At 54.0% G+C, this 16155-nt stretch overlaps 1 protein-coding gene across 1 annotated transcript in view; it reads right to left on the bottom strand.

Annotated features, from left to right (window-relative positions):
• WNT7A (Wnt family member 7A) overlaps positions 1–6832 on the bottom strand; it is a 63087-nt gene extending 56255 nt beyond the window's left edge. Inside the window, exons 1-2 of the mRNA XM_081822778.1 lie at positions 6606–6832; positions 1499–1725 (exon numbers count right to left, since the gene is read on the bottom strand). Of these exons, the coding sequence (XP_081678904.1) occupies positions 1499–1725; positions 6606–6676 (298 nt within the window). The 5' untranslated portion in view covers positions 6677–6832. The remainder of the gene's footprint in view (positions 1–1498; positions 1726–6605) is intronic.
• Positions 6833–16155: the final 9323 nt, after the last annotated feature.

Below are 16155 nucleotides of genomic sequence, written 5' to 3'. Positions count from 1 at the left end.
CTCTCATGGAGCTGGCATTCCCAAGGGGTGAAGAATGAGTCACAGTGCCAAGTGCTTGGCTGATGGGCTGGAGCTTCGTGATAGGAGGGGGCTTTAGACCCCGGTGATCAAGGGAGGCCCAGAGACCCGAAGGCCGTGAGGGAGAGATGTGCACAGAGAATGGGGGACTCTGGGGTGCTAACTGTGAGAAAGGATCTGAGGCAGAAGGAATGTGTAGTGCTGGGGCCCCAGGGCAGGACCCAGTGTGGTGTGTTTGGGAAAAAAGACAAGCCTGGGTGGGCAGGGGGGAGGGGGAAGATGGGAGCAGATGGGGGCAGAGGTCAGCAGCACTTTAAAAATGAGAGGAAGCCTCCACGGAGTTTTAAGCAGGGAAATGACATGATCTGATTTTCATTTACAAAGGAGGACCCTGCCTGCAGGACGGTTTGCAGAATAGCCAGGGGGCAGCAGGATGATGGGGGCGCCAGGGAGCCCAGAGGCGCCATCTGTGTGACCTGAGGGGGAGGAAGTAAGGAGACACGGAGAAATGGCTGGATTTGGGGTGGATCTTTTCAATATCCACTGAATTTACTGATGCTGGGGCTGAGGGAGAGAGAGAACTCAGGGGTGCTTTTAGAGCAGTTCAGCAGGCCGGGTGAACCACTCCAGCCCAAAGAGACCTGAGGCAGACTTATTTTCAGGGAAGTTCACAGCTTGGCAGCAGGCATGCGGACTTCCCGGCCCCCCAGTCCAGACACACACAAGCAGGACACATTATCATGGCCTTTTCCATAAATATTGAGGCCTCCCAATGACCAACCCCCTTTCCACCAGGTTTTCCTCATAGTTGCTTTAAAAACCAAAAGTGTGACCTGATACTTTGTGCATGTTTGTGTGTGTATCTCTGGGTGTGTGTGTGCGCACACACACACACACACACACACAAACACACATGGACGCACGCCCATGTATGCATGTCCGAGCAACACACAATTCCCACAAGATAGGGGTTGCAAATTCAAATGCCCACAGTGGCCTGGTGAGTCATAAATGGGGACTGGGCGATAATAGGGAGTGGTAGGGACTGTGGCAGTGACTCCATCTTAAAGGAAGCTTCATTCTCAGCTTGACCCCACTATAACTATGGAGGCACATATGTAAGTTATCAGTAGATCTGCCTATTTTTAAAAAGAAGCCAAAAATTCATACTTCTAGGTAGAAATGTTATTTTTTTAATTGGACTTCAATTTAAGAAACATCAGTGCTATATCAGTCAATTAGCATTTAGGCCACTGGTTGCTGATTTTCAACTTTGCCATAAATGGTTGGAGTGGTCTGGATTCAAATTAGAGATCTGACCTTCCCCAGGAGAACTGATTCAAGTCATGACACCCGCAGATCCCATACAGGGTAGCATTCCAGCATGGGGCAGGTGAGAGGGTCACAGAGGGATCCTGAGGGTATTCTGGTCTCCCATAGCCTCTAAGACCTTGCATAAGTTGTCTGGGTGAGCACATACCCACTTTGAGCTCCTTCCCGAAGACGGTGCGCTCCCCCAGTGCTGAGCAGTTCCAGCGGCCATTGCGGAACTGAAACTGACACTCGTCGAGGCCCATTTGTGAGCCTTCTCCTATGATGATGATGGCGTCGGGTCGGCTCTGGCAGATCGCCCGCTGTCTGGGAGCCAGGCCCGGGATCTTGTTACAGATGATGCTCGCGCCCAGAGCTACCACCGAGGAGAAGCCACTGGAGCAGGGGACACAGAGAAATGGAGTGTTAGTCCAGCAAGGTGGGGGGCATGGCTTACAGGCTCTCCCAGGGTGTCTGATGCTGTTGTCCCTACTCCCCCTACACCCCTACCCCCCCTGTTGCTCCCAGCAGAGGTCTCCCAACTTTTTTGATACTGTACCCCAAACCCACATTTATTCATTTTGTATTCCATATCAGTACTTGTGTAGTATATATATTCAATATTAGTGAGCCTTGATTTTCTTTTAAGATACACACAAAAAAAGATGACATATATCACAAATACAACATTTTGCACAAAGCAAGTTGCCTTCGGATTTATGGTAGAGTTCAATTGAGATGAAATTTTAAATCATGCAAACTAAAACCCAATATTGTTTAGGAATCGTGTCTATGTGATAACTCTGCAAAGGCAAGCAAGGGGATGGTAACTCCAAAGTTTCCTGCAGCAGTTGCCCTGAAAGGTTGTGGGTACACGTTAAAAAAAAACCAAAAAACCGCAACTGCCTATACACGTTATATATACTTTCTGGTATGTATGTATATGTTGTTTTACAAACAATATCTTTGAAAAGTAATTGTAAATAGAAGGTCTAGTATTTTCTTTCTGCGTGCCAATGGAGTATGTGTACCCCACGCCAGGCATGACCAGTCTAGAGGATGCCCCTGACTCTTCATACGGTTCCTATCTTCCTAACTCATTCTCTGTGCAGATACATACTGGACACCTATCAGGTGCCAGGCACCATGCTGGGAGAGAGGCCAGGGCCTGCCCTCCAGGAGCTCTGGAGGGAGACTACACCCATTTCACAAATGAATAATAGACCATTTCAGACAGTGGTGGGCACTATGAGGAAAGTAAGTGAAGAGGCCATAAATGAAGAGGGTGGGCTTGGGAGGGAAGAGAGAGGGGCCACTTTAGCTGCGGTGGTCAAGGATGGGAGGTGCTGTGCAGCTGAATGGCTAGGAGCCAGTCGTGGGCAGGTCTGGGGGAGAGTAATTTGGGCAGAGGGAACAGCAGATGCCAAGTTCTCGGGGGTGGGGGGGAGCAGCAACCTGGGATCACCAAGGAACAGAAAGATCCCACAGAAGCTGGTGCAGGGCTCAGGGAGGGAGAGGGTCTGAGGAGAGAACCTTGTAGAGGGCTAGAATTTTCTCAAGTGCATCAGGGAGCACTGAAAGGCTGTAAGCAGGAAACTGACAGCATCCCATCCCTCCAGCCCCATGGGAGAGAGGAACACGGGGCACCAGAGCAGGAGCAGGGAGAAGGGACAGGCAAGAGGGGGTGGTGGCTTGGCCTTGGCAGCAGCAGGGGTGGCTGCGGATGGAGCTGACCCAACTTGCTGATGGACTGATAGAAGGGTGGAGCTGAGGGGAGGGATGGGGAAGGGTATGAGGGAAAGACAGGCGTCAGTGTGACTCCTGGGTATCTGGCCGAGGGTGGGGCCATTTCCTAATATCAAGATAACCCCAGACAAGCTCCAATGGCAACCCTGATGGTTCAGGTAGCCCTCCCTTTACACAAAGATGGTCCACACATCTGGAGCTTTTAAAGAGAAGACCTCACCCCTGATGCCTCACTCTGGTTATAATAGTAAGAGCTTCCATTTACTGAAGGTCACAACCAGCCCTGGGCAAAGTGCCTCACATTTTCCATCCTGGGACTCAGCTACAGGAAGTTGTTCTGGAATTGGAATTTCTTAAAGCAAGGCTCTGTGTACCAACAGTGCAGGAGATGAGGTGACCCCACTCCTCTCCAAGCACATTACTGACCAGTCCTACTCTCTTTCCCTCTACTCCTGCCTCACACCAGCCCTCTTCCTGCCTCCGGCCCTTTGTTCTTACTGGTCCCCTTCCCTGCAATCTCTCTCCTCCCATGAGCTTCACAGGCTTGGCTTCTTGCCATCATTCCTGTGACTTCATGGGGCATCTTCCTTGACCACCCCAGCTAAGGGAACCTGCCTCCCCATCACACCCCTCATAACTTTGCATCACAGTCTCTGTTTTGTTTATGTAATTCTCTGGATTACTTGTAGTCTTCTGAAATGTTTTAATGTACATGTTTGGTTCTGTGTGCCCACTTTGTCACTTGTCCTTCTCATTAGACTATGAGCTCTTTGGGGGCAGGAATGATGTCTGTCGGTTCACTAAATGGCTACTGAATGAATGAATGAATGAATGAACCGATGAACTATGGAGTTTCCAAATATCACTCAAGGTAAGTACCTATATGACACAGCAGGTGCCCCTCCCCAAATATGCCCTGAATGCATCAGTGAACTTTTGCAGCATCCCTACCATGCCAAGGCAGTATGGCAGGTGTTGCTGCAAACATGAGATACATGTGACCTTTCTAAACAGCCCTGGTGGGCAGGAATCACCCTTTGCACATATCTGAAAATTGAGGCTCACAGGGATTGAGATCTAGAGGCTAGTGGGTCACTGATCTGAAACAGAAAGCTCTCTAGAGCTCTCATTCATTCATCTCAGCCACTGAAAGACAGTCTAACACGGCTAGAGCTAGAATGTTTGAAATGTTGAAAGATTGTCAAGCAGAGATGTTGTGGCCACAAGTCAGGGGGAACCTGTGAATGCCTAGCTTACCACCAGGGAATTTCTACCCCAACAGAGTATAATTGATATATTAGAGTCAAAAATTCAGAGGAACAATAATCTAGCAGCTAAAAGGTCAGGCCTAGGGTACCAGCGAAGCTTCCTTCACATACTAGCTGTGTGGCCTTGAGCAAGTTACATCCCCTCTCTGTACTTCAGCTTTTCCATCACTAAAATGAGGATATTGATCATTAGCCCTCATTTCACAGTGTTGCTGTGAAAATTAAATGTGTTAAAACATGGAAAGTGTTTAAAAGGTGTCAGGCACCTAGTATGTACTCAATAACTGTGCTGCTGTTGTGGTTTTTATTATTATTGGATTTGATTGTTATGGGGGGTAGTGCTTGAGTCACTGGAACTATCCACATTAAATAATACCGCGCAGATGCCCTGCCATCAGCCCTGAGCAGGGAGGAACCAGGCACATCTGGAGAGCTGGAAGGCTTCTTAAGGACCTTGGAACTTTACCTCTCATGCCCATTTTACAGATGGATAGCCCGAGGCTCAGGGAGCAGCAGGGCCCGGGCCAAATTCACCGTTCAATTCCTTTTCCTGACCTGGACCTCTCCCCGCCCCAAAGGGCGACTGCGGTGCTGAAGGCCAGCGCCCTCTGTAGCTCCCTCCCTCCCTCCAGGGCAGCTGGGCCCCGGCGGGGCCAATGAGGTCTCCGCGCGCCGGCGGGAGGTCCGGCAGGCGGGGCAGCCAGGGGAGGTTATTTTCTGTTGTTTTCCCTTTCTCTCTCCCTTCCCCAGTCCCTCCGCCCCGATTCTAATTAAAAAGAAGATAAAAAGCCTCACGCGGCCAGCGCCAATCAGCCCGACCAGCTTCCTGAATGCTGGATGCGCGCGGGGCGGCGGGGCGCGGGCCAAGATGAAGATTAAAGCAGGGAGAAAGAGAAAAGCCACCCAGACGCGGATGAATCAATAACACTTAAAACACACCCGCAGGCAGACAGCGCGCGAGCCCCGCAGCCGCCTCTCCGCCTGCGGTCGCCTCTCGGTCCGCGGTCGCGGCCGGCGGCCGCCTGGTCCGCTCTGCGCGCACCTGCTTGCAGCCGCGGCCGTTCAACTTGCGAAATGCCCGCTACGGAGACGCGGGGTGGGGAAAGGGGAGGAGTGGTAGTGGCAAAACACAAAGGCTCTGCCACACACACACCCTCGCCGCAGGCCCCGCAGTCTGCCCCCTCCCCAAAGCCGAGCTGTGGGGAGGTTCCCCCCTGGAGTAGGAAAGCAGGTTGTGTGAAACCTGCCAAGGTGGCCCTTTAGCGCCAGAACCTCTATCAATCCCTCAAGCCCCCCACCCCCACCCCTCCGTGCTTCACACGCATTATCTCCTAAGTACAAAGGGTGACTGGCCCTGCAAATGCAGCTCCAAGACGCGTCCTGAGCCGCCCCCTCCCACTTTCCAGCCGGAGCGCCGCCCCAGGCCCCACCTCCGTGGAAATGCTGGAGTGCAGCAGGGAGGGCTGCTCCGCAGGCGCGCCGGCCGACTCCGGTGCCCAGTTTTAGGGGGCGGGGTGGCCCGCCTCTCTCTGGCGCTGGCTCTTCGAGCTTGTCTCTCTGGGTGTCTAGGGCCATCTCTCGTCCTACCTTTGTGTGTGTTCGTTGGGAATGGGAGGCGCTGTCCCCTTGGCCCGGGAAAGGGCTCTGGGAGTATTGAGGGTTCTTGGAAATCAGGTGGTGTCAGGGATCTGAGCAGCGGTTTGTGTTTTTGCCAGCGAAGGTCCCTCCCTCTAGGTACCTGTTCCCCGTTGCAAGGAACGGCCCCGCCTGCCACCCGGGGACTGCCCTGTCTCCAGGAGTGGCTGTGCCCGCGCCTCTGTGTACAGAGTTCCTCTCGGGCTCTTGGGGCTGAGCTCCTTGGGAGCGGCTGTCGTCCTGACTCCCGGCTCCGGTGTTCTTGTGGGACCTGCTGTTCCTATGCCCTATGCTCGGGTCAGAACTGTCCCTAGGAGAGGCTGACCTTCGCAGCAGCTAGTTCTCCTGAGTCCCCCAAGCCGGACCGTCCCTACTGGTTGTCTCTGGTTCTGGGGGCTTCCAGACTCAGACATCCTCAGGATGGCCGGACCTCTGCCCAGTGTCTAGAGCTGTGCGCGCCCCTGGGGCGCCCGCCTGCGGGGGGTCTTTGTGCGCCCACAGCTCCAGCACCGCGCCCACCCAGCCTCTCTGAGGGGCCGAAGAAGTTGGTGGCCGGCGGCCGACCCCCTCCCCGGGCCACGCCAACTTTGCCGGGACACGCGTGCAGGGGATGCGAGCGGCCCTTACCCGATCCGGAGGTAGACCATGCCCAGGCTGAGAAAGAGGTGGCCCAGGCAGCGCCGCGCTTTCCGGTTCATAGTCCCCGCTGGCCGCCGGGGCCGCGGGCCGGGCTGTGCTGATCCCGCGGGCCGGCCCCGGCGGGGCTATCCACATAGCCCGCCCGGGAGGCGCGGGCCGAGGCGTCCCGGGGGCCGTCTGTCCGTGCGCCCGTCCGCTCGCTCGGCGCCTGAACCTCGCCGGGAGCGCGGGAGCCACGGAGCGGGAGGAGGGAGGGAGGAGCGAGCGCGGCGCGGGGCGACGCCGGGCTGCGCGCGAGCGGCCGGTGCAAGTGTGTGAGGCGCGGGGAGTGCGGGGGCGCTGCTGCCTCCCGCCCCCGCCCCTCCCTCCCTCCCTCCTTTCTCCCGCCCCCTCCCCCGCCCGCCTCCCCGGAGCGCCCGCCCCGCACCCCAGCGCCCGCGGGACAGGGCCGCCAGCTCCAAGCGCGCGCTCACGCCTTGCCCCACGCGCTCCCGCGGCGCCCCCTCCCGGCTCCCGGGCGCGGAGCCGGGCAGGGGGCTGTGGGAGTCCGCTCGACCCCCACGGGTCGCTAACTCGCAAGTTGCGGTTGAGCTGGCGCCCTGCGACTGCCCGCGGGGTTGAGAGGATCAAGGCTCAGCCGAGAACCCCCGCGCCCTGGCTTGCCTCCTCGTCCTCCCTGCCCGGCCGAGCGCTCAGAGCTGGGGGTGTGTGTGTTAGGTGACACCCGAGCTCCCCCTTTCCCCAGGCTTCCGAGCCCAGCTTCAGAGGAGGGCGCCCCCTTCCGCGGAGCGGGGATAACTGGCTCAGTATATTCCTCCCCCACCGCGGTCTATTCGAGGGGATGCGGCAGGTGGGTGCCCAGGTAGGGCAGCCTCTTTTGGAATGCCGCTTCTAGCGGACAGTCGGAGTCGGGCTGAGGCCAGGATGCCCCGCACGGGACCCAGACGTGGGCCTCGCGAGCCGCCCGAGGGCGCCTGGCGCGACTGGCAGTTCAGCGCGCGCTCGCGGCGACCCCTGGTGGGCGCGGCGGGTGCTGTAGCGCCGCCTAGCTCCCCGAAACACGGTGCTCTGAGCGTTCTAGCTGACCAGAGGGGCAGATCCCTTCCTATGATGTACACCCCAGTCCAGGGAGCTAGCGGCTGTTGGACTCACGTCTCAGCTGAAGAAATTGAGGCTCAGAGACGCGAAGGTGTTTTCCCAAAATCACCAGCTAGAAAGTGGGAGAGCCAGATTAGAAACAGCCCCACCCACACACACGCATTAACCACCACCTCGCCAGGCCTGCCTATCCTTCACAATTTTTTTGAATCGTCCTTGAAAACCGCTGTTCATGCCTTCATTCACATCACACAAATGTCTGTGCCAGGGATCATAGTGAGCACAAAGGATATAAGGAAAGAAGGATCCAGGACCTTCTCTCTTGGAGCTAGTGAGGGAGACAAACCAGAGGTAAACAATTATGTAATTTCAGACATCTCAGGGAGAGGTGAAGATAATAAAACAGAGTAGTGAGAGAGACAACATTGGGTGCCCGGGGATTATTTGAGATCTGAGTAGGTGGCATTCGAGTTGAGACCTGAAGGACACAGGATCCTGGGTCCCAGCATTTCAAGAGGGAGGACAGCAATGCAGAAGCTTGGAGGTGGGCATGAGCCCCAGGAGGGAATGCGGGGCTGTGCTCAAGAACGAGAAAGAAAGCCAGTGGGATGGATGGGAGGAGATGGGGGTTCACAGACCCCACAGAGCTATGTAGGCATGTCAGGGAGCTTAGATTTCACGGGGGAAGTTCAGTGGGAAGACATTGGAGGGATAGGAAGAAGAGCGACTCATCTGATGTGTGTGTTCCAAAGCTCCCCCTTGGCTGCCCCATGGAGAATCTAGGGAGGTGGGGGGTGAAGGGTAGGGCTGGGCAAAGTGGAGCCAGGCAGACCAGAGAGGAGGATACCCCATGGGTTCAGGTACAAGATGTTGGTGGTTTTAAAACACAGCCACACATGCCTCCCATTGAGAGGTGGGCTCCCATGCTCTCCTTGCTTGAATCCGGGTGGGCTTCTGTGTGGCAGGAGTGATGCTACAAGGCTTTCAGGCTAGGTCGTAAGAGGCAATGCAGCTTCTGCCTTGTTTTCTGGAACACTCCTGCTGGAGCCCTGAAGGAAGGAGTCTGGAGGCTGCCATGATGTGAGGAAGCCCAGTCCACAGTCCCAGTTCAGCATTGGAGTTATCCTGGCCCAGGTGCCAGACATGTGGGTGAAAGAGTCTCCAGATGATTTCAACCCCCCACCTCCACATCATCCCTCCCTTTCAGTCTTCTCAGCTGAGGCACTGTGGACAGGGGCTTCCGTGGTCATCCCCAGTGTGCCCTGTCTAAATTCCCAAGCCCCATAACTTGTGAGTATAATGAAATTATTGTTTTATGCCACTATTTTTGGGACGGTGCTTGTTACACAGCAATTGTAACTAGAACAACTAAGGTGGAAGTGGGGTGCAGGGAGAAGAGAGGACGATAGGCCTGGGTCACAAGCAGCTCTGACAGGACTTGGAAGGTCCCAGCTGAGAGGGGGGAAGGAAAGAGAGAGAGAGAAGAAGGGAATGAACAGTAATCCCTAGGCTGGCTGGAGCACTCCCGTGGATGGAGGTAGCAATGAATGACAGTGGTGGGGAGAGACTGCAACAGCCAAGGGCTTGGGAGGAACAGTCACAAAGTCTGTCCTAGCCATGCTCTTCCTCCTGTATTCCTCCTCCTCCTCCCCCACCTTCAGATGGAGTCAGCACCTAGCTCTGAGCAGTTTTCCTCCAAGGCATCACCCAAATGTGTCCTCTCTTTCCTGTATGCATTGTCACTCTTTTCGACCCAGGATTGATTCACGTCACAAATGTTGGGGGATGCTCATGACCAGGACATTGGGGCAAAGTGCTGGGATGTCACAGTGGGTCAAATAAATCCAGTGTCTGCCCTCCTGGAGCAACTGTTCTGAGGGCTGATTTGGTGATCAGTCACATAGGTGGCACTTACTATGTGCCAGGCCCTGTCATCAGCACCCTGATTCATTTAATCCTCTAACAATACCGTGAGGCAGGTGCCATTCTTTTTTGTTAATGTTTTTATTATTAGCATAATTATCATCATCTTATAGAATGGAGAAGGCGAATCATGGAGGGATTAAATAAAATCCCAAACTCCCACAGCTGTACGTGGCAGAATTGGGATTTGAACCTACGCAGTTTTGACTTCAGCATCTGCTCTTAATCCTTCAATTATGCCTCCCGTCTAATGGAAAAGAGAGGCAGGGCCACTACAATAGAGAGGAAGGTATTAGGCGTCAAGGCGGGAGATGCACAGAGGACTGTGGGGACACAGAGAAGAGGACTCCAAATGGGTGGGTCACAGAAGGCTTCCTGGAGGAGGTGTTCCTAAACTGGGATCCAGAAGGAATGAGTTGGGGTTCACCAGGCAGAGTTTTCAAAGCCAGAGGAAGCGGGGCCCATGGAAGTCTGAGGGGCCTGGTGAATGGAGCATCAGAGGGAATGGGGGTAGGGAGGTTTGCAGAGATGAGACTCAACAGGGGAGTCTGGGGACACAGGGCATATTACTAGGTTTGGCCTTATCATAAAGGGAAGCAGGGTGTCACACGATCAGATTCATGCTTCAGAAGGCTCATGGCAGCTGTTACAGGGAATTGAGAGAAGGGGGCAGCACACGGAGGCAGGAGGTGTCAACAGATATGCAGGGCGGGAAGGCCCAGCCCACACCAGGGTGGTGACAGGTGGCAAGGAGAAAAGTGGACAGATTGGAGCACTGCCTTGAAAGCGGAATAGACAGCATGATACATCCCCAAGGACAAGATTCTGTCCTGGAGGCACTGTGGCTGGTGAGGACAATGCAGAGATGGGACAGGGAGAAGCAGGTCTGAGGGTGATGTGTCTGTGGTCATTGAAGGGGCAATTGAATGAGTGTGCTGGCACTCAGGTGGGCAGATATGGGTTTTCGAGGGGACGGTCTCCAAAGTGAGAAGTGCGCAGTCCTTCAAACCAAGGCATGGCTGAGATTCGGGGAGGCCGAGAAGGCTGAGTGTGGACAGCCCAGCAGAGCCCCAGCTCAGCACGATTGAAAGAACCAACTGGGGAGGAAGAAGGTAGGAGTGAGCAGGAAGTTTCTCAAAGAGCTAGAGTAGGAGCAAAGAGTTTGCAGGATCAGACCTCACAGGGGAAGCAAGAACTGAAAAGGATCCAAACTCATCAACTCAAGCATCCAAAGATCTTTACAGTCTGGCTCCAAGTCACCTTTTCAGCTTCTACTTTTCCCAAATCCTGTGTCCATTTCACAAAAAATTAGTGGGTGGCCACTAATATTTACAAAATGGAAATAGACCAGAAAATAACAGAGGGCATTATACATAATAAGGCTCTAATTGTATGTGTATACTGTGGGTTGTAATAAAAACAAACAAACTTGAGACTGTTACTCCATCCTGTTATTCCTTTTCCGCCTTTCTCCTCTTTTCCACCTGGCCAACGCCTCTCATCCTTCACGGTCCTCCCAAATATGAACTCATCTGAAAAGCCTTCCCTGATTAACTGCCTCTGTCCTAGGCACTTTGTCTCTTCCTCTTTCATTCAACCATCCATCAAACATTCACTGAAGATTAAAGTGTGCTGGGTATGGGATCCAGCAGTAAACACAACAGACATGACCCCCTCCTTTGAAGAGAGCACATTTTAATGCATTTTTTTGCTTTGTGCTCCATGGCCCTTTAGCTGATCCTGGCAGAGCCCTTCCCACGGGAAGGATGTCTGGGCTCACGTGCCTCCCTTTTCCATTAGAAGTTGAGATCCTTGCAGACAGGACCCTCTCTCCTGCGTCTCTGTATCCCCAGCACCCAGCATGACTGAGGACCACCACGGCTTGAGAAAAAGACCATAGACTTTGGCGTCAAAAAGGCTTGGGTCTGAATACCAACTCTGCCACTTAATAGCTGCAAAATCCAGGTCAATTTTTTTCTTTTAATAGTTGTTGGGCTTTCTCTGGGGCTAAAAAGTTTTCACTCGACTGAGAGCTCCCTCAGCAGGAACTGTGTCTGATTCATTGCAAGACCCCGAACCAGCTGTGACTAACTGTTTCATGACTCAGTGAGACCTACTGCAGAAAGTTCTTCTTTGGCAGAGCTATGCTAATCAAGAGACTTTCCTCACCATTTGGCTCTTTCTGCCTGGATCAAGGGAGAAGGGTGTCTCTTCAGCAGGTGCTGCAACCATAGGAAGCATGCCTGGGGCAGGGGCACAGAGGACCCTGGCCTTTGGCTCCCCCTGCTGGATACAGAAGGTGCAGCTGCATGGGTCCCAAGGACAGCATTGCTGGGAATATGCCCTGAGTTCTGCTAGTTACCAGACCCTATTGTAAATGAAGGCTCTAGAGTGGTTCAAATTCTGGCTTCATTCTGTTATCTCTGTGACCTTGGGAAAGTTACTTAAATTCTCCTCCCTTCAGTTCCCTCATCTGTAAACTTGGGATTATAAGAGTTTCAACCTCCTAGGGTTGTTGTGAGGTTTGAGATGCCACATGTAAAGTGCTTACAGTGTGCTGTGTACGTGACTATAGCATTAAATTGATGGAAAGGCCACAGCCACCACTTGGTGCCACCACCGATCAGGATAGGATGCCCATGTTTAAGACAGTCTCCATCGTCGGATTCCTGGGGTTTGGGTTGTAGAATCTTCCCATGTGTATTTGCTTCTTTTGTTTCTTCATTTGTGCTTATAAGAAAACTGTAGCAACACAAGCCAGAGAAAGAGTTCCTATAACTCAAGTATTTAGAGCTGCTGGGAGCAACTGGGAGGAGCAGAGATTCCCGTGAACCAGGCCCCCCGGTGATGGGTGTCTGGGGAAGGCTGTTGGAAAAGTGTGGGTTTTTCAGCAAGGGGGAACTCTGGGACCACGGGGCATGGAGCAGAAGCTCTTCTAAGGAAGCCAAGAGAATGAGGTTCTCCCCTCCACTTTGTGACTACCCTGTGTGGGCTTTGAGAAAGTCCCTGAAATGTCACCCCTCCGAGACACCTTCCCAGGCCACTTAGTCCACAGTAGCTGCATCTCCAGCCACCTTCCCTTCACAGCACTGGCTACTGCGGGGACCCTGCTTTTCTTCCTGTGCCTTGTCTCTTTCTTGTCTGTCTCCCTGTGCTGGAAGGGGTTCTCCATGAGGTCAGGGGCCAGCACAGGGTCCTGCTCACCATCACAGTGCAGTCTTAATAAGGAGCGTGAAAGAGAGTGGCTTGATGGGGCCTCTCGGCCAGTGTGGCCAGAGAAGACCTCTTCAATGAAAACCAAATGACCAAAAACACGCTTTGAGATGCAGTTCCCCTCCTCCAGAAGCCATCCTTGGCAGACTCCTCCCTGCGCTGGCCCGGTCACAGCAGAGAGCTCGCTGCATCACCTTGATTTGTGTGCTGGTCGGCCCCTGTCACCTCACGTGAGCACTTCCAGAAGAGGGTTCACAGATGCCATGCTCGGGCGATGTTCCCAGGACCCAGGGTATCCAGCCCACAGAGAGCCACGAGTTGGGAGGAGACGGGGCGGGGGGCGGGCTGGAAATAAGGTTGCCGAAGCTGCTCAGGAGTTGAGAGGAAAGGCCTGTAGACTTCATTCTGTGGATATGCAAAGCCACCAGCCGTGACCCAGTCCTGTGGAGGTTTTCACGAGAGAGGGAGCCTCTATTATCTTGTGGCTGTCCAGGGTCCAGCCCCCCGTGTGACTGGCACCGCAGTCTCCACTTGGGAAAGCTCCCACTGTGTGTCAGGCTGGTGGGCGGTGTGCATGCAGCCTTTCCCACAGAAGCTCGGCCTCCTCCTCCTGCTTGGGGCTGTCGACCTCCGGGCCCTTTGTCCTGGGGTGGGGGCAAGGGGGACGAGAAGGAGGTGCCTGAGGGCCACATCCCCACAGCTAGGAAGCAGCAGCAACACAGAGACACGCCCCCCCCAGTAAAATAAGGAACTGGCCCCTCCCTCTGAACTATGATAGCATTTACGATTTATTGAGCAGCCACTGTGTGCCAGGCTCCCTGATGGACGCTTAGTTCTTTGCTCCCTGGAAACGCTCTTCTCCCAGGTAGTTTTATCGGTGATTCCTTACTTGGTTCAAGCAGCCCCGACCATCCATCCTGTCCCTTCACGACACTATACACATCTTACCCTGGCTTTATTTCAATTCCTAGCATTTGCTGCCACTCTCTCCAACTTGACACGAATGTGTTTCTTTGTTGACTTATTTTTATAAGTCTGTTTTCCCGGCTGCACTGTTAGCCCTATGAGGGACAGATACTCGTCGCCTCGCTGCTGCATTTCCTAGAATGACAGCTAGCATGGCACATAATCAGCCCTCAATGGATGATTGTGGGGTAACTGAGTCATTGAATGGGCCTCATTTACTCCTCGTAACCACTTCATTTTCCAGAAGAGAAAACTGAGATGTTGAGAGGTTCAGGTGCTTGCCTGGCAACTAGCTGAGTGTCCGGCACACAGCGAATGCTTAATAAAAGTATCAATTCCCTTTCTGTCTTCCCCCACATCTCTTCACCCCTGCCAACAACAGGGGCCTCTACGCTGGTTTCAACTCCATCCCAGCCCTCCCTCTGCTCTGCGTGAGGTCCGCTCACTCCGGTCAGTGATTCAGCGCTTAACACAGTGGGGCCAGGATGAGCAGGGCCAAAGCACCCTGACTGGGAGGAGTTGGAACTTGGGCGTCAAGGCTGGAAAAGCAGCGTCTCACTCCTCCTGCTGCCAAAGTCCTGTTAACTGCTCAGCTGAGCAGCAAACCCAAAGGCCTGTTTGCAAATTTGGGGCAGAGTATGAAGGGTGCAAGGAGACTGTCCCTCCCCTAGATGGGGAGACTGAATCCCAAAGCAGGTACTAGAGGCTCTCAAAACATGGCTGGCTTGGGGAAGAGTCACATATGAAAGGGTGCTGAGCCCACCAGAGCAGCAGATCCAGGCTCAGCCACTGGCTGTGCTATCTTAGGAAAATGATTAACCCCCCTCAGCCTCAGTTTCCTCCTCTGTAAAATGGGGATGATAATAATGCTACCTCTGAGTTACACATGGTCATATATGTAAAGCATCTAGCAGAGTGTCTGGCATATATCAGTCACTCAGCATAAGTTGGTATTTGATGATGATGGTGGTGATGGTAATGACATATATTGGAACCCAGCCTTTAGGACCAGAAGGAATCTTAAAGATCATCTCTGCCAGGGTTTCTCAAACTTCTTAGTCCATCAGAATGACTTGGTTACAAATACAGATGCCCAGGTCCCCTCCAGATCAAGCAGGGCTTCCTGGCAGAGCGGGGAGTCGCTTTTCTGCCTCCAAGCAGCTCTCCAGGTGCCAGCAATGTCTGGCTTCATTGGAGGAGAGGCTGTTGAGGATCCAAATACTAGTGCAGTGCACAGACCTGTGGGCTGGGAGGCAGGAGCCAGATAGAGCTGGCCTCTGACTGACTTACTCTGGAATCCTGGGTAAGCCCTTTGCCCTCTCTGAGATCCATCCTTCCCATTCATACCTTGAGGAGTTTGGAAAAGTCTAGTGCCTCATCCAGAAGCAAGCATGAGACCTGAGGCCGGGCTTGCCATTATGAGTCGAGCCTGGTCATTTTGTCTGTGAGACTCGGGGTCCACACAGGGAGCAAGTGGAGAGGGAGGGCAGTCCCAATCTTAGCTTCCTGCTTTGAGGAGGCCAGCCGGCCGAAAGGCAGGCTCCCATTTCAAATCCCACCTCAGCCATGTGACCTTGAGCGAGTGACTTAGATCCAGAGCGCCATTTTCTCGTCTGGAAAAGTGGAAATGCTCATCCTCATGGTATAAGGTCTCTGAGAAGTCACTTGGGCAATGCATCTGGAGCTCGTGGGCCTTCTTAGATACATCTGAGTGCTCCCATCACACGTGGCCTGGCTGATCAGTGGCCAGCTGACCGCGGGATCCTGGTCACCTTGGGAGGACGGTGCTTATCACAATTCCACCCCCAAGGTCTTCCTCAGGATAATCTGTCCCGGGTGATTCATCTCGTGGGCCGGGCTCTTCCTCTCAGGCCTGAAATATCTCCCTCCCTTCACCATTCCTGGGTCAGGCCTGTGACCCCCGCCATGTGACTTCCTCTGGGGACTGGCCCTGGGCCCCTGCCTGCCTGCCAGCCCTCCAGTCCCTGGCTAGTGGCCTATTCTGGGCCTGACATATCAGGCAGGGCTCAGCTAGGGAGGAGGAAGCCCACAGCTTGTTGTGCTGGGGAAAAAGTGCATCCCCATGTCCGGCCCCCACCCTGGCCCAGCCGCACCTCTGCCTTCAGCAGGCTGGGCTTCCGCCGCACATCCTGGCATAACCCGACCCGTTTATCACCCAGCTTCCACGTGGTGCCCTGCCCCTCAGGCACACACATTCCCAGGGAGGCTTCTGGGCTGACTGGAGCAGAGGGGTTGGCCAGTGTACCCCACAACTTAATGGAAGTCACCTTTTTTCTGCAGCCAAGGACAGCTCTTTGGAGAAGGTAAAGAGATGTGG

This window comes from Leptonychotes weddellii, chromosome 1, assembly GCF_054177405.1.
Source record: "Leptonychotes weddellii isolate Sample4059 chromosome 1, ASM5417740v2, whole genome shotgun sequence".
Lineage (NCBI taxonomy): Eukaryota > Metazoa > Chordata > Mammalia > Carnivora > Phocidae > Leptonychotes > Leptonychotes weddellii.
This window is presented reverse-complemented; position numbering and strand designations above follow the sequence as displayed.